General features: G+C 38.7%; 1 protein-coding gene across 1 annotated transcript; it reads left to right on the forward strand.

Moving 5' to 3' along the window:
- Positions 1-12,106: 12,106 nt before the first annotated feature.
- LOC119546226 (ER membrane protein complex subunit 7 homolog) lies at positions 12,107-22,348 on the forward strand. The gene is made up of 2 exons (XM_037852365.1): positions 12,107-12,257; positions 21,687-22,348. The coding sequence occupies exons 1-2, from the start codon at positions 12,107-12,109 to the stop codon at positions 22,346-22,348; spliced, it is 813 nt and encodes a 270-aa protein (XP_037708293.1).
- Positions 22,349-22,355: the final 7 nt, after the last annotated feature.

Raw genomic sequence — 22,355 nt, forward strand, 5'->3', positions numbered from 1 at the left:
CACAATGGCAAACTAATGACGCAGCTTATCATAATTAAGATCTTAGTATGATTGTACGAGTTTTTTAATCATCATCGATAGTTTCAAAGAATACTCAAAACATTTTATAAGCTGCTTGAAGACTTTTGATATTCTGTATTTAGGCATGCTTTTCAGTCATTTGAATTTTAAATGAGATAGTCATTAATATGACACTTTCATTCAAAAATAATAGCTACTTACTTGTTTAAAAATAAAGACAAAAGTCAAATAACATTTTCAAAAGGTGCTACTAGCAGTATTACAACAAAAAAATTTGTTTTTATTAACAATTTTAAAGAATAATCAAATATCAAAGAGTATTTGGTTGTCATGAAAACGGAGGCGATTTTTTATTTAAGTACACTTAAGCACGCGAGCAATTACAAGTTGTATAGTTATTAATGAACTGCCTCGAAGTATTTTAAAATTATATTCAATATTCTGTTCTATCTAAACTTGATAAGTCCAACCCCAGGTCCCCCCTCGCCGTCATGCATTGGAAGTCCTGTGGGCGTGTCACTTAAGTGACAGAAAATAAAATATATATTTTAGGGCCTTGCCAGAGACTATCTTACAAAAAGTAACCCCTTTCGTTTAGATTTATGATGGGCGGAATTGGAATCGCTTTAGGGAATGGCAGCAGGAACAAAGGGGAAGCCAAAGACAGAAAACGGAGACAGACCAAAGCAGAATCGAAAGCAACTAATCAAGTTTTGACAGTGGAAAATCCACCTCGGGAGCCAGCTGAGTTCTGTTTTTTGTGGTCGATGGCGGTGGCGATGTTTCATCTAATGAAATGCCTCCATATCAAAAAATTAACACACACACACACACGCGGGCACGTCCCGCATCTCACCATAAAACAATGTCACGCAATTTAAACTAAAAAAAAAGTCGAAGGAAAAATGTCAAAATTTGAGTGATTTACGTGAGGGCGAGTTCCGTGGAAAATAGAACATTAAAGGAGTTCATAATTTGCCTGGAAAATATGCTTGGCCGTGATGCGTGAGTGAAAGATAAGAAAGTTGGAAAGTGACTGTGACTCCGGGAGGTGACCCTTGACCCTTGAGCACATGCTGCGCTTTCTTTTCCGCCTTTCCTCGCCGTCGACCCCAGGAAATTAGGCAAATTTACGAAAGAGGACGCGCCACAGGAGCGCGCTGATGCAACGCTCGAGTCACGAGGACAGGCCAAAACACAGAAGGACGACATAAATCACCGAACCCCGGCTAATTTGGCAGAACGAAATCGAACGCGCCGCATCCGTCAGATACTTTTGCGCAGGCGCGCAGCTGCCCAGAGCCATGTGGAAATATGAAAATTATGAAAATTACAAGAGCTACGAGAGTGTGCCCCTATGCCATACCAGATTTACGACCTTGACAGCCCATCGAGCTGCCATTTTCGAACGCGATCTCTAATGCACTGGAACGACGCCCCGACGACGGTCCACACTTTTATCTTTCACTCGACAAAGAAGCGAGTAGAGAATATCCCTGGTTTTTAATATTTTTATGATGCACATTTCCGTTTCGCAGTTGTCGATTTGAAGTGAGTGACTGGGTTTTCTGGGTCCCCCGCCGGAGATTTATGTGTTTCTTCGATTATGTAAGCCAATCGGGGGTTTTTCTTTTCATTTTCTGTCGGTTCTTTCTTCTTTCATTTTGTTGGAAAGTCAATTATCAAATTTATGGTTTTCCATCCATGAGATTTTCTCTGCGGCACTTTTTCTTTTTGAATGGTCTTCGTTCCCACATCTAGCTTCGTATTTGCTGGATATATCGTCTATTAGTTCTGTTCAAATGCGCGGCATCTGTTCTCGTTTAATTTGTTTGTAATTTTAAGTTATTAGTCATAATTTTGGGTATTTCAGGCTGGCCGCTGACAGCTCTGAGACCATTTGATTATATGGTTTTTAATCAGTTCTTTTTTCAGGGTTTTTAATAAGGGTTATTTTAAGGAAAGCCTTGTGTGAAACAAAACTGTACACATACAAATGAAATGGTGGTACAAAATATACAATGTAGATTTATTAAAATTGTATTGTCTAAATTTTGGTTTATGATTAAGAGAAGATACAGTTGCGGTCAATAAAATATTTGTGGGGCAATATAAAATGACTAAGTCATGTAAGTAAGTAATGACTTAAGTCATAGTATGACTCATATGTTGACTTACTAATAAATAAATAAACGCAAGAGGATAAGACTATATTGCCCTCGAATATTAGAGGGAATTAAATATGTTTAAAATTCATAAAATCGCAATTATTATTGTACTTTAAAATTAAATACAATTTTTATTATATTGAATAATTTCTTTGCATAAATGTACTTTGCAATGAATAAAAATGGCTTTGATTATCTATGATTCTTTTTAAATGCATAGACTTTTTTGTATTATAATTTGTAACCAAATCTTATTTGTTTATTTTTATATTTTTCTTATTATTTACTTATTTATTAATTTATATTTATTCAGTTCCAACATTTCATTATTAAAATGTGCTTATCTAAAGTTGCTTCCAAATCATTTTTATTATATATTTCAAAAGTTCAAAAACCTCTTTTATTTTAACCGCAGCCATGCGTAGAATAAATAACAAATTTTCGAGGAATAAAGGTCTTAAGATTGTTATAAGAATGAATATCCATTTGCAATCTTATAATTTATATATACAAGACATTAGGTTCAACGGGGGGTTAAGATCCTTTCTAATTGCATATTTTTGGATCAAATCTTCTCAGCTGTGACAAGTTCTTGAAGTTTCTTGTTGGTTACATTTAAAGTATATACGCAAATACTTTCCCTGAACTCCTTTACATACAACACCATTTAAATGTCTAATCGAAAAACTCCTACTCCCGACAAGTTGACTTGGGAAAATTTCATTCATTGTTGCTTTCGTCAAAATTAACAGAAGAAAACTTTTTAATGAAAAACCCGCATCGGGAAACTTTGGAGGGTTTTCCGGCGCTGGAAAGAGACGGGGCGAGGGCACACGAATACACCAACACACTCGCACTCAGGCGATTCCATCATGGCCGACGACGACTGACGGAAAACGACGAGGAAAATGACGATGAAGAAGCGACAGGCTGTCAGTCAGGAAAATCCAAGGGGCCAAGGGGCAGGGCAATGGCCACGCAGCATGTGCGGGCTCTACTCTCTCTCTCTCTGTCTCCTTCTGGCCTTCTTCCCTCTCACTCTCTCTCTGTTTGGGTGATGGTTTTCATCCACCATTCAAAGTCGAGTTTTTGGCAAACACTTCCTTCGGGGCTCGAGAAAACGACCCTTATTCCTCCGGTCGGGCGGGCAGTCATAATTCTTTTTTATTTTCTGACACGTATAAATCACTCAATTGTATAAAATTAAACGCAAAAAGGACGACGCCGCCACTGCCAAGAGCCAGCAAAAAAAAAAAGGGCACAGGACCAAAATGGCAGTCAGTTAAGTCATACTTTCAGGGGCTCTCAGTTATTTAGGGCTGCTCGCTTTGAATAAAATAATTCTGATTCGTGCGGCCGAATAAATCAGGAGATTGGACACAGATATCATAAAAATAATATCCTGTTCTGCTCCGCTCTTCTTCTTGTTCGCCTGTGTCCTTCGATGTGGCTTGGGATCGGGATTTGGATTTGGCTTTGGCAGCTTGATGTCCACGGCCCTCGGCCCCTTGGCTTCAAATGGCACTCGTAATTTTCACCAGTTTTTCCCTGCCCGTGCAGTTAAATGAGCATTTGGCACACATCAAGTTTTCTTTTTTTTGCATTTTTCAAGTATACGATGCAGTTTTGTGCCCATAAACCTTAAGAAGTCCCTTGCAGCCTTCTCAACAACAATACCATATCTTTGGTCTTTTGCCAAAAAACTAATTTTAAAAATTTGTTTTCATTAGAATATTTGCTTAGCTAAAAAAAACTTGAGACTTTGCTTGATCTAAGATCGAAATCACATATGTATATTCATAAGAATAATATGTGTTTTATATAATACAAATTATTTACAAATCTTATTTTTCACAAAGTTAAGGGGAAACATAAATAGGCCTGTTAAATAAACCTAATATTATGATATTATTATACTACTACTACTACTAATACTATTAAGACTTTTAAAATAAAAAGTAATATTTATCTTTTTTGTACTTCAAACTAATCATAAAAAAAAACAAATTTTTTTTTTTATTTTAGTCAACTAAGAAAATATATATTTATTATTGAACACTTTTAATAATAAAAAATACTAGGAGAATTAATATAATATGGTATGGTAAACGTTCCAATTTATTTTCCTCAGTGCCTTAATCAGACTTTCCTTCTCAGGGTATTAAATATTCCGTGTACTAATTTTCCCACACCAAGTTTACTACAATTTATCTGCCATTTTTTCGGTCTTATGTCTTATGGGTGGTTGCTGCTTAACAGCCATTCCATCCCATGTAGAAATGCTAAATATCGCCGTAGCGCGGCCATCACATGGCATAATAATTTGATTTGTGATCTTTGATAGCGTGTATGAAATATGGAAAGGGCATGTGGGATGGGAATGTCCTTAGTGCTGTGCCGGCGCCGTGTCATCGTCATCAGCATTAAAACGAGCGCTGACTGTTCCCGTTCATCTCCAACTCCAATCTGCAACCACCTCCTGATGTCGCATTTACAACCCTTAGCGCGCATAAATTACTTTTATTACCTGTCAGGGGTATTTGTACTCTCTGCCACTTTGTACCGCCGCTCCCCTTTTGGCCCTGGCTTTTTTCTCATTTGGTTTTTAGCTATATTTTAATTGCGTATCGCGCCATAACTATTTTGCACTCTCTGACAGCAGATTGAAGATATTTATTAATATTAGATGCGACAGACACAGACATATTCAGCATTGGACACAGGTCCTGTTCCATCCCATCCTGTCCCGATCCCATTCCTAATCTGTCTGCCAGTCGCATAATTCCGGTTCCATTAATTCTATTTTATTGCGTCACAGATTTTTAGATGATTCTGCCGCTGTGGATGCGACTATCTTTTTTGGTTTTCATTTTTTGTTGGTATTATTATTTTACTGCCCATTGTTTATGCCCCTCCTGTTTCGGTTTTGTTTGCTGCATTTTCATATTTCATGTCATTCAAAGTTGTGTAAATAAATTGAGGCCTTTTTTCTGGACTTTTCACAACCTTCATCACTTACATGGCTTACCCAGGATAAGAGATATAAAATTGAAACATCGCATCGATTAGTGATACAAAAAATATATAAAGCATTATTTTATATAAATTATATAAGTTTTTTATAGATTTCCTTTTAAAATAAAATATGTTTTATTTATATCCAGATTATAATATTATATACAAATTTCAACTTAGAATCCTTAGATTTTAACAAAATAAACCTTCCCTACTTACGAAATTACTCTCCTCCAAACAAAATCGTATAGTTCTTGAAACGCATTCAGTATCTTAATCTGGAAAAGTACGTATACCTGTACTTCCATTTATCAAAAGTTGGACCCGCTTCATCGGAACTCTGCCTTTCAGAAGGGCCAACAACTGAATTAAAAGCTGGCATTGGGAACCAAGAGAGATGTCTCCCTTTTATCGCTGAATTAATAGAGCTATTAATAAGTCTTTTGTAGGATCTCGATATCGAAAAGTTAACCTTGAGCGCGAAGATGGGAACGGGCAAAGATGCCAGATACAAATGGAAATCCTTCAGCCATAAAAGAAACTGATTTACCTGCGAGGAAAGTGACAAGTTAATTTTTTCTGGAACCCCTAGCAGCGGCAGGTTGCAAGTTCCCCTGGGATTCTTCGATTCTTCGAGGTGCCGTCTTCCTCTTCTTCTCCGCGGCACCTCCATCTTCAACGTCATCTTCATCGTTTAGGGGTCTGCATATGGCGCGGTCTGAGAGGACTTTGATAAATACCATGACAAATTCAAAACTGTCAGACGTCGTTTTTCAAGTCGTAATTGCATTATTATCGAATGCCCGGTGAGGGAGAGAGAGGGGACAGGAAAGAAAGAGAGGGCGAGTGGCCGGAGGGGAAAATGGGAAATGGAAATGAAATGATGAGGGGAACAATTGGCGCATTAATCTCACAAAATGTCGCCCTGAAGAGCCAAGAAAGGAAAAGGTCGATCCAACATGTGTTTGCCATAGGACTTCTCCTGGCTCTTCTCGCTTTTCTCTTTTGAATAATTGAAATGTCAGATGTCGGCATAGTGAATCTATGAACTGGCGAGAACGAGGGGGTGCTAAAGATAGAGCGAGGCAGAAAGTCGCTTGAGTGGCTCACTCAATGAAGCAGAAACAGGTAGGAATATTCCAGGGGAGAAGTGTGTACTTGGTGGCAAGGTCGTTTATGCGGGAACTGATCTTGACTGTTCTTAAACATTCAGTAGGAGCTCTTTGGAACCTAAGATCAAAGTTTTCCAAAAACTGCCTAATCTAGAAATAATTTGTTAAGGAAATCACGTATATTTAAATATAATTGTTATGCTATTTTTTTAAAATTATTATTTATAAGTAATTTTATTTAATCCCATTATAAACTATCCATTAGTTTAACAAATTTGGATTATATTTTATCTGGAATGTTAGTACCCTTTCCTTCGAAATGTTAGATATTTCAGTACGTTTAGTTTTATTTGAGTTTTTTAGTTTTTTTTTAGTTTATTAAGAAAAAATGGTATCGCCATGAGGTTTTTGCCAATATAAGCAATATTTTTGTGAAGTGCAAAATAGAAACAGAAAAAAATCGGATTCAGGATCTGATTTTTAGATTTAGAAAATAAATAATATTTTATTTCGCTTGCCAAAAAGTTGGCAACGCCTTTAAAGAACTGATCACTACTTCCTGACTTAACCTTGCTCACTCCTCTCTTATCACGAACTTACTACCCGCATAAACCCTAGCCCTCATGACGTCTCTGGATCTCGAGTGCTGCAGCCGCAGTTTGGATGCCTGGAAAGAAAGGCCCAAGATTAATTGCGCGTGGAAACTCCTAATTAAATCATATCATGGCCGGGTCTCCAGTTGGCACCTCCCCCGCCTCTGAGTTTTTTTTTTCTCGTTGCCACTTAACGATGTTTTGATGTGGTCGATTTTTCTTGTTCCAAAGACTTTTGAAAAATTGCATTCAAGTGACTCAATTAAGGAGGGAAAAGCGGGGAGGTGGGGAAAAAAGAGGGGCATCCCGGAGATACAGATACACAGGTTGCAAGTGGCGCAGCCAGATGTCTGCCATTTTGTGTGTGTGTGCCAGGTTGCACGTGAAATCCTTTTGGCCAAAAGGAGGCAGCAACCGACCTGATTGGTAGTTGACTTGACTGCTTTGCTCTGGCCAGATTCCATCAGCAGAAAAGCAACAACAACAGTGGTAGCAACAACAACAACAGCAGCAAAGAGGCAACAACTTCGGGACAAACGAAAACGAAAAGTTGCTGAGACATGAAGTTGACAGCTCAATGCGCTCGAACAAAACTCAAACTCAAACTCAAAACTGAAACACTGCAGAGCGAGAGGGACGGCAGCAGCGGGTGCGAAAGAGAGAGCTGGCTGGGCACCAATACACATGCACCCGAGCCCCACAATACGAACTGCAAAAGAAACTGCAAAAAGTGCAAAGCCAAAGTGCGAGCTTCAACGGTGGAACACCTAGGGCCAAGATTTTAGGTCCACCTGCTAGGCTACAATCAATTTCCTCTGTTCTCAAGTGAAAGTCATGCGAGTGGAATGAGAAACATAATGTCGCAGTGGATCCCATACAAAAGAAACGCATTTTTCTTAAAATATACAGATTTGTTTAGATAAACTATCCTAATTATGTATGGCGATCTAAAACATGTATTATATTTTTTAGTTCCTACCATTTCGTTCTAGAGTTAAGAATATTCAGCTCAAAATAAGAACATTTGTACTTACACGGTTTTTAAGAACGAATTTTCTCAATTCAAGCGCAATGTTCTTCGTTTTTCCCCTCTGTGTACACTCAAAACAGCTTAGGATCAGCAATTAAATTGATTTTGTAATCTTAAATCATGTAGATTTTTCAGTTCAAGAAGTTCGATTCTTTGTGAATTTCCAAGACTTTTAGCACAGGTGAAATCTTTAAATGAATTACTAGTGACAGAGTCAAGTGACAAGATTACATTTTGTCACGAATGACATTTCGAATGACATTTTTTTTTTAAAGCATAGTTTAAAGTCATGTCATACGTTCTCAAAATGTGTTAGCAAATAACTAAAAGGCTTCTTGCAATAAATCTTGAAAATGTAAGGGAATACAAATTACAAAAGTTCTTATTGAGCTTGGATAACTTTTCAACAAATGCGTAAAGAATATAATTCGTTTTAAGACAAGCTGAAAAATCTTGAGGATTGGCATATCATGGTACTTTCAGCTATATTCAAAAGTAGAGTTTTTCGAAATATCCATATCCTTTGTAATCCTATATATTTTATATCAATTGTATCTTGAACTTATTCACATGACGTCTGCTGTTTCAGCTCAAAAAGTTAAACGAATCGCAAAACGAGCTTCTCTTGTTCTTCTCCCCCCACCCCCTCCCCTCTACCACAGAGCACGAACCCTTCAAGAGTACCAACTGAACCACCCATTTCCCGCCCCCCACCACCTCAACCATCACCCCCCTTTCCACCCATTTTGCGCCACATTGGAAGCGTTGAAGAAGAATCCATCAATTTTTATGTTGCCCTCGGTCGACATTTTTGTCGATTTTGTTTTGCTGTGTGTTCTGCTCTCTCTATCTCTCTCACTCTTGGCCCCTTTCTTTTGCGCTTCTTCTCTTTCTTCTCTCGTAAAATGCAAATCGAAATTCATATCGCACACACATGCAGAGTGGAGGGTGTGTTTGTGTGAGTTGGTTCAATGATTCCACCCCTTTTCCCATTGTTCTGTCCATCAAAAAACCAGAGGCAAGAAGAAGAAGAGCAACAAGAAGAAGAAGATGCTGCCACAGCAGCCAACAACAAAAATCCATACACTTGAGTTGTTGCTGTTGTTATTGCTGTTTGTTTGTTGTTGTTGGTTTAGTGTTTCTTTGTGGTTGTTGCTTTGTATTGTTGCTGTTCCCACTGTATGTTGTTGCTGGGTTTTCTTAATATGATTGTTGCTTTTGCTATGGTATTTTGTTTTTATTTTTTCTTTTGTTGATTTGTATTTTGCTACTATATTTAAAAGTTGTTGCTATTGTTGCTGCTTCATTTTCTGTTAGAGTTGTTTTTTACAGAAAAAAATTTCTACACAAAGGAAAATATTGAAAACCATTGTTCTTGAATTGAGAACATTCGTTCTCAAAAACCGTGTAAGTGCATTTTGGTATCAATGTTCTCAATGTTAGAACCATTTCGTTCTGAGAAGTTAAGTGAGTGAGAAGTGAAAAGTTGAATTAAGTTTATTTAACAACTTTTTGGTAATTATACAATACTAACTAGACTAACAGCTTATTTGTTGAAATACACAATGTATGTAAATACCGCCAATGATTCGATAATAATGAAAACGTTTTCAACTTCAAAAATGTCGTTCTATTTTTAAGAACATTTTCAACTTAGATAAGAACGTCAGCATTTTCTCTGTGTACAGATTGAAAAGATTCCTAATAACATTTTTCATATAATTAAAATACTATTTTTATTAATAAAACTTAAAAAAAAACATTTTGGTTTATTTTATTATAGTAGTACAATTTTTAAAATTTTTTTTTGTATTCAAAATAATAACAGTCCCGAAGTAGTATCTTCGCTTTGCAAGAACATGGTAGCAAAAGCACGAGTTCAAATCCTACTACTTCTTACATTTTTTCTTTTTTTGAACATTTTTTATATAATTAAAATACTATTTTTAATAATAAAACTTAAAAAAACAATATGTAATATTTTATTATAATAGGATAATTCTAAAAAAATTTTTTAGTTCTAAATAATAACGGTGCTGAAGAAGGATCTTCGTTTTGCAAGAACATGGTAGCAAAAGCACGAGTTCAAATCCTACTACAACCTAATTTTTAAATTTTTTCAAACTTATAAATAAAATGTTAATAATTTTTGTACACTTCCAATGGTTGTTGTCCAATGTATGGAAATCGGTTAAAGAGGATACATCACTTCTTGAAATTGGCTTATACATTTTTTTCCAGTGTAGTTATCATTCCTGTCTCGTGTTGGTGACTTTTTCGTCTGCTGCTCCTCCTCGTCATTGTTCCTTCTCTGCTGTTGATTCGTGGCTGCTACTTCTTGAAAGCGTCGCTCTGCCTTCATTTCAATTGTTGTTGCTGTTTCGATTTTTCCCGTCTCTGCTGCCTTTTTGTTGCCATTGTTGGCCGGCTCCTTCACTTGCCACTGGCCCCCAGTTTCCTTCGCCGCACCTCCACTTCCAAATGCCAGCCCGCCCATTTTTCCAGTCGACAGAAGCCGCTGGCTGAGTGGCTAGAAACCCCTATGCACCCCACCCCCACTCACCCCGCCCCTGGAAAAACCTCCCGAGTTGCAACTTCAAACTTCATTTCGCTTACTTTTCGGTTGATGTTTTTTTTGTTTATGCGGGTGAGGAGCGAAAGGGTTTCATCCAAAACGTTGCCTTTCAGCATTTCAGTTTTGGCACAAGGTTGAGATAAAGCCTTGCCGATAACACCGAAATTTCAGCAACAAGATCGGAATGGGAGTACAGATAGAAGCGCAGACGGATGATGATTTGAATAAAACAGATAGCTATGAATGGGAAATATTATTTAAAGGTTTAAGTTCGATATATTTTTAAATATCTTTAAATTACAAAGGATTTATAATAATTTTAAAATATTTTTCGCTCTTGCCATCCTGAGCAACTATGAAGATTGTTTGGAAATGTACCTTTTATACCATTTATGGTGACGTTTATATAGAAATTTGGATATTTATTTGAATATAAGATATCAGTCAATTATCATTTGCGTAATAAATTTTAAAAAACAATAAAAAAAAGTTTGAAATGTGATGTATATGGTATAATACAAAAATATTTAATTTACCATTAATGGTAATGCTTATAAAGTATTTTGAATTTTAAGTTTTAATTGAAATATTAGATCAGTATATTTTTTTTGGGGTAATACACTTTTAAAATCACACGAAAATGTACGAAAAACTTAGGCAGTTATTGTATTTTTTGAATTTATTGGATATGTAATAAAAAGATCTTGACCTTATAGTTTAAATTAGCCCTATATAATAAGATAAAAAAGTCAGTACATAGGTTCTTTGACCTGAAAATACTTATTTTTTGCATTAAAAAGCCTGATTTTGAGAACGAGTCGTAAGTAATTTAATTTATTTTAATGTGGAGCACTGCAGTATGTTATCCCCCCGTCGATTGACCCATTCAGTGGCATCTGGCAACCAGCATCAGCAGCGTCGAGCATTTGCAACATTGGAGCAGTAAAGCTAATTGAGTCGCCACATAAACCACGCCCAGCGTTTGGCTAATTTTCAAACACAATTTTCACTTAACTACACTTAACATAAATTAACTAGAAATCATTTCTTTAAAAATAATTTCGAATTGCATTTGTGAAAGGGGGCAAAGAGTTGGCGCAGCAGGACCAAACAGCAGTGCAGCCAGGACATAAGTGGTAATTGCCATTAACGCGAAATAATTTTTCGAAAAGGCAATAAGAGCGACAATTTCCAGCACGCACGCACAGAGTAGGGAGGAGAAGTAGGTCCTCCCAGGACCTCCCCATTTCCAAATCCTGGCCAGTTCGGATCGGTGGGGACACAAATTGCAGGACAATCATCAGCGGCTGCGACGGCAAAGAGCGCTGCCCATTAGCTGGGGGGCATAGCGCATAAAATGCACTGCGAAAAGGACCAAAAGGATGTGTGACCACCACCCACAGGGGGTGGCCCAGTTGAAATCCACTCAAATGAATTTGTATTTGTTTTAGGAATAATTTCCGCGCTCTCCCACACTGAGAGTAGAGAGAGGCAATCAAAAATTGTTGACCCAGGCAGGACGCGTTGGTCCTTCTGCTGGGTTTTTATGTGGTAATCAACATCGGATTGTGTCGGATGTTTGGAGTGCTGATATGCGTGTGGTTTCGCCATGGCTATGGGATATGGATATGGATATGGATGTGGATGTGAAGGCCCAGTCGACTGGGGGGAGTTCAGCTGCCACCCGCGGAACAGAAGAGCAGTTTATGTGCCTGGCCGAGGCTTATGCAATTTGGTCGAAATGTTTTTCAACGCCTGTTAATTGGCGGCATCAATTTCGATGGCCAGTCCTTGTTTGGGGGCGGTAAACGGGGAAGGCGGTTTTTTTGGGGGTGTTCGGATGGATAAAAGGATATTTAAGGACTTTCGAGCCATATGGGTTTTGAGCTATGTAATAAGCTTGATAATATCAACATAATACGAGCGTAATAAAAGTGACACATTAAATAGTTGGTAATTGTGTACATAAAATTTACTTCTACCAAGAGATCAAGGAGCTATTTAAATATTATGGGTGCTTGGGGAGAATTTTGAAAATGAATAATGCTTTTACTTATATTGTTTTAAATAAAGTTAACTATATATAATTTCAATAAAACCGATTTAACTTATATAAAGTGGGTATGTTTGAAGAATTAATAATCATGTATATGACTGATAAGACTCAAGGTAGAGAAGTATTTTGAATATGTTTAAAAAATTAATATGGTAACTATTTAATTGTTATAGAACAGAATTAATACTTTAATTCCTACATTTAAAAATTTTAAATCAATTCACACGAGAATGACACTTTTAAGAAATAATGTATTTATTTGTAAAGCCATTTAGTTACAAGCTAAACATCCATCCATAATACATTCACATTGTTTTATATTTTTCACAAAGAAATGTAAATTGAATCATTATAATTATAATAATTATTAGACAGGGAAAAAATGATTCTCCACTCGATTTAAACTATATTTTATTTTCCACTCAACCATTCACTTAAGAAAACTTCAGCCCCCAACAATACTCCCCCAATAAACTCGACTGCTTCATATACTTGACTGGACAAATTATATAATTCCTCATCGAATCCCCCCAACGGCCATTATATGTGCTTATATTTAGCCATTTAAAAAACATTTTCCTTATGTATTTCGGGGTTAAGCAAGATGGAAAATCGTCGAATTCTCTGGAACTCATCATGAGGCGCAACCATAAATTATATGCCGCACATAGAGGAAAGAACCCAACAGCACAGCACAGCAGAGCCGAAACTAAATAACTCCGAAGAATGAATTATGACAGTTCTAATTGACTGAAATATGGTGCGATGGCTGCTTTCCATCATCTCGATCTTGTTTGGGGTTGCGAAAGAGCCGGGAGGGGTTGAATCTTTTGGATTGAAGTGAGCAAACGAGCATCTTACCAGATACTTTGCTTCACTTTCGTTTCAGTTACGCTTTGGATTGGCTTGGCTTGTCTCCTCGTCTTGGTATTTCTGAAAAATCCGTGGACTGGGTGGGGGTACTCGAGTGGATCTCTTGAAAACAGAACCCAAAAGAGACGGCGACAGGCGGACAGTATTTCATTTTCCTTGCTCTGTGCTCGCTGCTCACTGCTCACTGCTCTCTGCTCGATTTTGAAGTGCCAGTTTGTGTATCTGAAAGATACGCTTAGCAAGCAGGCGCGCACACACAATCGAAGTAAGGAAACGCCGGGCGATGCTGTTTTTGGGGTAAAATGAAAGAAATGGATTTTTGACAGATTTATGACTATCGAGCCGTCTTCATATTTTGAATTATTGCCATCGAAATAGACGAAAAATTCGTTTTTCTCTCGCTTCACTTCGCAGCGGAGCGCCTTGGTTTTCCCTGGTTTTCCGCTTTGGAAAACTGCCTCCTGCCGTTCTCGAACAATTCACCGCACACACATTCGGATTGGTTTTTGGCAGCTCTCAGCCGTCGACTGTCGTCAGGAGGAAGGCGTCCAGGAAGAAAGGATGTTTTGGCCTTCCTTTCGGTTATATTTTCTGATTATTTTTCATTCCGCTCGGGTTTTTCTTTTTTTTGCCCACCTATCTGAGGCACTTGAAGGTTCCATACGTTTCTGGCGGAAGTTGAGTCGTGTGCGGCTGTTTTTTATGATTTCTGCACTGAATCTAGTCGAAACAACCTCTGAGATTGATTTTTATTTTGAGTAAATAGTTTAAAAATATTTTAACCAGCCAGGAAGAACGAAATTGCTGTTACTATTTATTAAATAAGATCATTAATATTTAACTTCCTATTTGTTTAAGGTCTCTAATAGTTCGAAATACACCTGTACCTATTTAAACCAGATTTTTTGGCATTCCCAGGACAAGTGCAATGCAGTCGCCGGTACATTCACCAGTTGCCCAATTTGTATTGAATGTAAATGCCTTTCTCTGGGCAATTCTCTATCTGTTGGGGTCCCACTATCGATCGTCGATCGAGCGTATCGACAACTCCTTCGGATCGTGACACTCGCCAGATACAACGTCCAACGCTTGTTCGGCCCAGAGAAAAACACACATAACAATATCGTTACAACCGTAACATAAACATCTAATCGAGGAGGCCAAATCAAAATGGGATTGATAAGCTTTCGGCTGGAACTCGAACTTGCGGACTCTGTGCTGGCAAATGGAAAAGCCGAAAATTAAGTAGCGCTAAGAAATTAACCCGCAGGTCCTTTGGCTCCACGATAAAAACGATCCCATAAACAAAGCCAATTTGGAGGCGGCCAGAGATCGACAAAAAATGCAACAACCCACACAGAAAAGGGGGAAAAAAGCGAACACAGAAGCAGCTACTTTAAATGAACAATTTTATTTTTATCCCGCAAACAAATCTTGCCGAGCGAATGTTTTACAATTGGTATTGCTTGCTCCCAGCCAGCTGGGTCCCACTGTACCCCATCCGAACTCCCCATCCCGCCCACAGTGCGCACTCGATTCGAAGTCCGCAGACGGAGTTGCAGTCGCAGTCGCAGTCCGAGTGGCGAGCGTATTTAAGCAACATTATTGCCAAATCGTGACCATAGTTCCATGAAACTGATATCGAGCAGCAGCCTTTGAGGCGGTGGCCGTGGCAGCCACGCCCCCAGCGGCCAGTGCGCTTGATGTGGCGCCCCCACCTCCCATTTTCCACCCAAGCCCCTGGGCCCCCCACCCCCTTCCCCTTTTGTATTTCCCCCTCCACTTGTTTGCCATACAAATTAAATTAAGTGCAAAATGCTCCAACGAGTGCCAGTGGAAATCATAACGGTGCTCTGTGGCATGCTACTCTATATGGACTCTGCCCCCTCCCCCTAAATGCATTTCTTTTCCTGCCCGCCAGAGGGCTCCCCTCGCATGTGCTTAGCTTCAATTCAAAACCATCGATCGCGCTATCGTAAATTGCCAGCTTATAATGCCAATATTTATAGATTTTTGTGTCAGCTCGCCGGCTCCCCACGAAATGTTCCCCCAGGCTGAAGCATTGACTTTTTGTTTGTTATTGGATGATATGGAATCCCTCAACTCAAGAGTAGCTCAATAGAATGTTGTGTATTACCATCAATATCATTGTAACCAATGTCATTATACTTAATATAATTAAAACTAGAATGGTGTGAATTATAATCAGTATCATTGTTATCAATATTATTATATTGAGTACCATTATAATCAATGTTATTATAATAAATATCAATAAGCCAAGAATGCATTCTTGAAGAGAATTAAAAGTTATGTTACTCTATATGATCTGTTGATCTTATTAAATACTTAAGAAGGCTGCTCTTTTACCATTTTTTAAGACCAATACGATGTGATCTAAGTTTTGAATTTAAAAATGGTATACGATTTTTAAAAACAAATCTTACAGTCAAAATACTTGATATAAGATATCCTTTTTTTCGTATTTGTTATGGGCCGTCTGTAAATCAACATGTAAAATGAGCGTTATTACATATGTAAATTGCTTAGCAATCTTAATGATACTTTAAAGTAAATATTAAAATGTTTAAATTTATACACATTTAATTTTTTTCATTTTCCAGTCAAATTGGTCAATGGTGGGTTATCTTAAAGATACTTTTAAATAAATAATAAATATTACACATTTTAAAACATATTTAAATTTTTTGAAACTTCCCATCTTTTCCCCGGTCAAACTCATATTAATTTCATGGGGGGGCCTTAGAAGCAGCCCAAAGCTAGTTGCATGTACATAGATCTCCCCTGTCTAGATCGATGTTGCCTCTGCACAAATATGGCGAGAATTGATATTCGATTACTGATCACCGTCGTCTGGGCCTTAATGTCAGTGGTTGTAGTTGTAGTCACGGCCCGGATTGGCCTTTAGCCGGTTGCCAATGGCCAAGATCTGTCGCTGTTTTGGCTGTCGTCGTCGCCGGACGACCTGTAGCTGCTCCCGTTGTAAATGTTGTCGCCATCGTCACAGACGACATCACACATTTTTGCTGGCTACGTTTCGGTTTTGAGGGGAATTTGGTGCATAATCCTCGTAGTCCTCGTTGTCGTCTGCACGCCCCAAATGGCCCCGATACCCCCAATGCCAACTCCCCCGCCCAATGCCTGATTTACGAGCCAGAACTCTGGCAACTATTGCAACTGCGATGCCAATACCCAAGATGCCTTGGCCATGATCGTTGGCCAGGTCAGTTCCATTATTTTCCGGCCAATTCGCCATTGTTACAAATGCTAATTTTGATATTTTGTATTTAAATGCACGGGAGGCAGGCGCTGATCCCCAAGACAGCAGCAACAATAACTGCAACTGCAACTGCAACATCAGCAGCTGCAGCAGCAGCAGCAGCAAAAGCAGCCAGAAGCGAGCAAAGAACTTTATGGTGCAGTGCAGCGTTTATCCTTTAAAATCTAAACTGAGGAATAGGTATGCTAAGCTTGGTCGAAGTCTTTGGGGCTGTGTGGAAAGTTAAACAGTTTGATTTTATACAAATAGTTGATATTTATAAATATTTCTCTTGATTCTAAAGTCCTAACTCTTGGTATTTACTTTTCATAACATTACTAAATATTTTAATAGTAAGGTGCATTATATGATTTTATGCTTCACTGTTTTAATACATTATGACAAACGCATTATTTACGAATTTCCGTTTTTGGTTTTAGATTTCTATGTCATACCGTATTTGAAATCGATTGGTCTGCCCTTTTTAAATTGCCTTCTTTTATAGTATTAATAATATTTCATTTTTAAATAATTATCTTATTTTATATTTAGACCAAACGCTTTAATGCATACATGCCTCGCAGGGTATTTGCTCTTCTCGAATTCTAAGTTTTCAACACTTTGCCAAACATTTCAGTATTTTTCTAGTTCATGCAGCAAATGTGGCATTGAATTTCATATTGCTCTCGCCCCGGCGATAGCCCCATTGCTCTTTGCTCCGTAGTGCCACAGCCCAATGTTTGGGACCTGGCCGCCGCGATCTCCGCCAAATCGCATTCACAATCGTAAGCGTCCTCATCCTCATCTTCATCCCCAGCCTCATCCCCTGCCCCATCCCCATCCCCATCCCCATCCTCATCCTTCTGCTCCAGTCGATGGCTGTGTAATGGATGTTATGTTCTTGGCGGCGATCGCATGACAGGCGCATGTTGCAGCCGCTGGCATCCGCACCATTATGGCCAAGAGTCGCGAGCTGCAAGTTGCAACTCGCCAGCAACTTGCAACTTGCAACCCACCGTGGCCCAATGCAATGCACATTCCCCAAAAAGCGTGTAATCAATAAACAACAAGAGCCATCGCCATCGGAGCTTCCCTCTCGGTCGCACTATCTGGCCGTCTCGCTTCCACGGGATCTCTGGATGGGTTGGGATTTGGATGCTATGGCTTGGGATGGGATGGGATAGGATGGTTTAGTATAGGTATAGGTATGGCCTGGACCTGTGGCATCTCCCATCTGGCCGTGTAACCTATGGGAATGCCGTGGCGATTGCGCTCGATTGTATCTGCTTCGCTCTCCTCTTCGCTTTTGGTTTTACCTTAGTTTTTGTCCCGGGATAATGATCCATTGTTTGCATCTTGAACTTGTTTTAAATGCGCCCAGACCGCGTCTCCACGCGAAATATCCACTCCACTCCATCTTGTTTGCCGGCTGCCTCATCATCGTCAACGCGTCGGCCATATCTGGAGCCTCAAGTGGCCGGAAAATGTACAGAATGGCATTTACATCCATTGCCTTAATTAAAAGTTATTTCTAAGCTTATTATAATAGGAATTTCGGGCATTGGGAATTTCTTCGAAGGGTCCTAAAGGATTATAAAATAATGAGAAAGCAATGTGCTGCTATTTAAACTCAATATGAAAACCACTTAAATGGCACTTTACTTAAAGTTGTTGTATAAGATGTTAAAATAAATTAGGTAACACCTATAGGTCATAAATATTTATTTGTATTTATTGAAAATGTAAAATATATACTTATAATTATAATTTTTGTACCCAAGAAATATATGTATTTCGGTCAAGTCCCATCAGAATAAAGTTATAAATGTTTTTTGATCGGTAAAATAACTAATCTTTAACAACGTATCAGCTTAAAATTATAATCAATCCCATAATATTTAAAAAAAAAATATACAATATTCATAAAATGCCTTTTTAACTATTTTAAGTTCCAATGAATTTTAATGATCTAATCAAACATCTCAAAGTCATCAGAAGTCCCAAGGTCTATCAAAAACTGTCCGAACTTAAATCAAACCCAGCCCGAATTTGCATACAAATTTCGAATCTCAGTCTTCAGTAATCCACCTTCTGTGAAATGATCTTTCAGGGAATACCGAAATGTGTTAAGATATGCAGGGAGATGTCATCACGACCAGAACTGAAACGATTTTGCATTTGGGGGCCAATAATTTCAGGAATTGACACAAACTAAATAAATCACTCACAAGGACAACACCCCCGTGTGCCCCCCAAAGGAATCCACCCCGGACTTAAGACCAAATTCAGATACAGATTCGGAGATTCGGGGATCGTGCAATACTTGTTGGCTGTCAGGATGGGCAACGTTTTCGGTAAGTTAAGCGAAAGATGCAGGGGCCATATGAAGTCCGGCCTAAATGACCCATTGTGTTGCTGGCTCCTAAACAATTGTTCTGCCTGACTGACAACGGGTTGGGATGCTGTCGTTGTTCTGGTTTCGGTTTTGGGAAGAAACAATCGATCGTTGGATCTGAAAGCGATCCTGTCGCTGCGACAAATATCACGCATGAATATTTAAAAGTTTCCCTTTTCCGCATAAGAAACACAAAGGTATCCTTAAATTTATGGCCATCGCAGGGTCTCGTTTTTTTTTTTTTGTTGTGGAATATCTGGTTGGTCGGGCAGATTTACCAGAAAACAATTCCTAGCAAATCAGTTATGAAGGGTCTTCAGGGAGGCGAGTGTACTCGAGGGCATTTCGCCAGAGAGTTTAGCACGTTCGCAGTGATTTATTGCAGATAGTAATCCTGCTACGTTGATAACGCCGAGAGTCGTTTTGCGATCGCAATCTGTATAGTAAATCTCTGTGCCTTATCGGCGGCGAAGTCATTAAACGATTATCTTGCAATCGTTCAAATTGTTTTATTATGAAAAGCTCGGCGGGTCGATGAGTTTAACCCATTTGGCGATAGGGATAAGCCTGGCCAGTTGTGTGTCATGCCAAAACTCTTCCTTCTGATAGCGACAATAATAATCATGATGATGATGATGATTGCGTTGGCGGATTTACGGCACAGACATGAGTCTTACATCGTAAATCAGTCATTAGTTATCAACTCCGCTGATTGATTTACACTTTGTTTTTGATCGTTATTGATCATATTTTGTTCGTTCCTTTTTTTCTTCCCGATTAGATTAATATTATTTATAGAACTTTTATAAGAAACATTGATAAGGTGCCAAGCTTTCTATTGGATCAGGTTAGTTTCATTTTGCCGGCAAAGATATATGAGTTTTATATAGAGCACTGACTCAGTTTTAGGTCGAAATATTGGTTTATAAAACAGCCATAAGATTATTTCTGATTCGTTTTTAGTAATTTGAAACGTTTATCATTATTATCTATTATATGTTAAAGAGATTCATACAATATTTAAAAGATACAACTGTTTAGATAATCTAACAGTTTTTTTTTTATATGCTATAGTTATTTTTAATGTCTTTAAGCACTTTCCATTGATATCGTTTATTGAAAGCTTTAAACCAAATTAATCTCAATTCAATCTCTAAGTGAAAGTCCCATTTACACACCCATCAAATTCTCATTTCAATCTGTGGCAATTCTTTTTCATTCAGCGATCATTTTGACTTTTGTTGGACTCGTAGCAACTTAATCTGCATGGGCTATAGAAAGAAGCTCCTCCACCCCGATCCCAATTCCGAACCCGATTTCGATCCCATCCGAACCATAATTTAAATTTTCATGCGCATGCGCTGTCAATTGAGCGCAGTCAGGAGCAGCAGCCATAATATCACAACAGCAACAAGTCTGTTTAATGGCAGCCACGAAGATCGCAGACCGGGGACCGGAGATCGTAGATCGGGGGTATTAAGATCGCAGATCGGTGGGGAAATTTAAATACAAACAACGGGGTCTGCAGACGAGAGGCCGGTGCGATGGCGCTAAATCAAACGATGAACACGAAATTGCCATAATGACGACACCAACGGCCCTGCGATTCCCATCCGCGATCCTTTGGATCTCAAATTATATTCGTAAATTGTTAGCGCATGCGCCCAAAACCGTTGAACACTTGTTGAGACCTCTAGAGCTACTTGCGAAATTACCATCTCGCCGTCTAAAATTATTGCACATGTTGTTTGCCGTGATTCGCGCGGCACAGAAGCCGAAAACGTTCATCAAAAGTGCAAATTTGTGGCAGCTACTTGGCCCCGGGTTTCTTTTTCTTGGCTCTATACCTTGGAGTTACCAAGGAGTTATGGCCAAGCCGAAATTCCACACAATGTCTCCACATATGCGGCAACTGATGGGCGAACAAAAGTCGCTTCGGTCACGATTTCGCTGAGAGTCTAGGTGGAGTTTTTACTTTGGGAAGGGACGAGGAAGGGCTTGGGCTTCTTACGAAGACGACATTCTACAGCTCTGAGTCATTCTTCTAAAAGAGAAGCTGCAGTCCGATTTCTTGGGACTTTATCATGATCTGATGGGGTATGATCATTTGCGTTTGCCGACGGCATTTTATATAGTGGATTTCTCTGTCTCCTTTAAAGGGGAACTAAAACTTTTTGTTTTGGAAACTACATACATAAAAAGTATAAATATATTTCAAAAGGGTAACTATGACATTAATGTTTTATTTAACATAATTAAGGTAACATTCATTTTAAGAAAGCTTAACAATCTAATAAGAAAAATTTTATATGGAGAACTTGAATGGTTTGCAAACTTTGTGATAAGTCAACGATGAATGTGTAATAATGAATAATGAATAATAAAAACTAAACCTTCAAATATTTACTTAAACATATTAATCTAGATTTTCATATTACTAACATAACCAATCTTTCCATGCTCTACCGTTCATAAGCAAAACTACGATTTTTACTTCAACTGCTTATCTAGCATATAGCATATCTTAATTTTTGAAGATGTTTAAAATTATTGTGATTCTATCAATAGTATCCCTGAGCAGCGGCCTGGTTAACCAAGAACTTATAATTCGCAAAAATGGCAGAAAGGAAGAGGTTGCGATGTACACCATTGAAGGTGTTATCCTGAAACCCGATAGAGGTCTGAACCTGCCACAGACTTGGCTGCGTGATATAACACTGTCGATCAACAATGGAGAGATCAAGGGATTCGTACGATTGGATGGACGCTTTTTGCTGTCTGGAGTGCAAAATGGTAGTCATGTCCTCGAGGTTCAGCACCCGGACATATACTTTCAGCAGGTGAGGGTGGAGATAACTGGAAAGGGAAAGTACCGGGCCCGCAAGGTGAACTACATTCAGCCATCGCTTATCAACCAAGTGCCGTATCCATTGCGTCTGGCGCCCCTCGCCCGCCGAAAGTATTTCAAAAGTCGGGAGCAATGGCGTATTCTCGATGTCGTTCTAAACCCCATGGTTCTCCTCATGGCGATGCCGTTCCTATTAATGCTGGCTTTTTCCATACTTATCAAAGATCCGGAGACGAAGAAGGAACTCGATAGCATTCAGTTTCCAAAATTGAGCGACATACCGGACTTAACCGGCGCATTATCCTCTATCCTTTCGGGCAAAAAGCGCTTGGAGGCAGAAGAAAAAGTAGTCGCAGAGAAGATCCCCAACAAAAAACAATGAAAATGAG

Source organism: Drosophila subpulchrella, chromosome 2L (assembly GCF_014743375.2).
Source record: "Drosophila subpulchrella strain 33 F10 #4 breed RU33 chromosome 2L, RU_Dsub_v1.1 Primary Assembly, whole genome shotgun sequence".
Taxonomy (NCBI): Eukaryota; Metazoa; Arthropoda; class Insecta; order Diptera; family Drosophilidae; genus Drosophila; species Drosophila subpulchrella.

Coding starts and splice junctions, on each gene's coding strand:
- LOC119546226 (XM_037852365.1), top strand. CDS start 12,107: ATGCGTGTGGTTTCGCCATGGCTATGGGATATGGATATGGATATGGAT. Junction 12,258..21,686: donor TTATGCAATTTGGTCGAAAT/GTTTTTCAACGC, acceptor TTCTATCAATAG/TATCCCTGAGCAGCGGCCTG.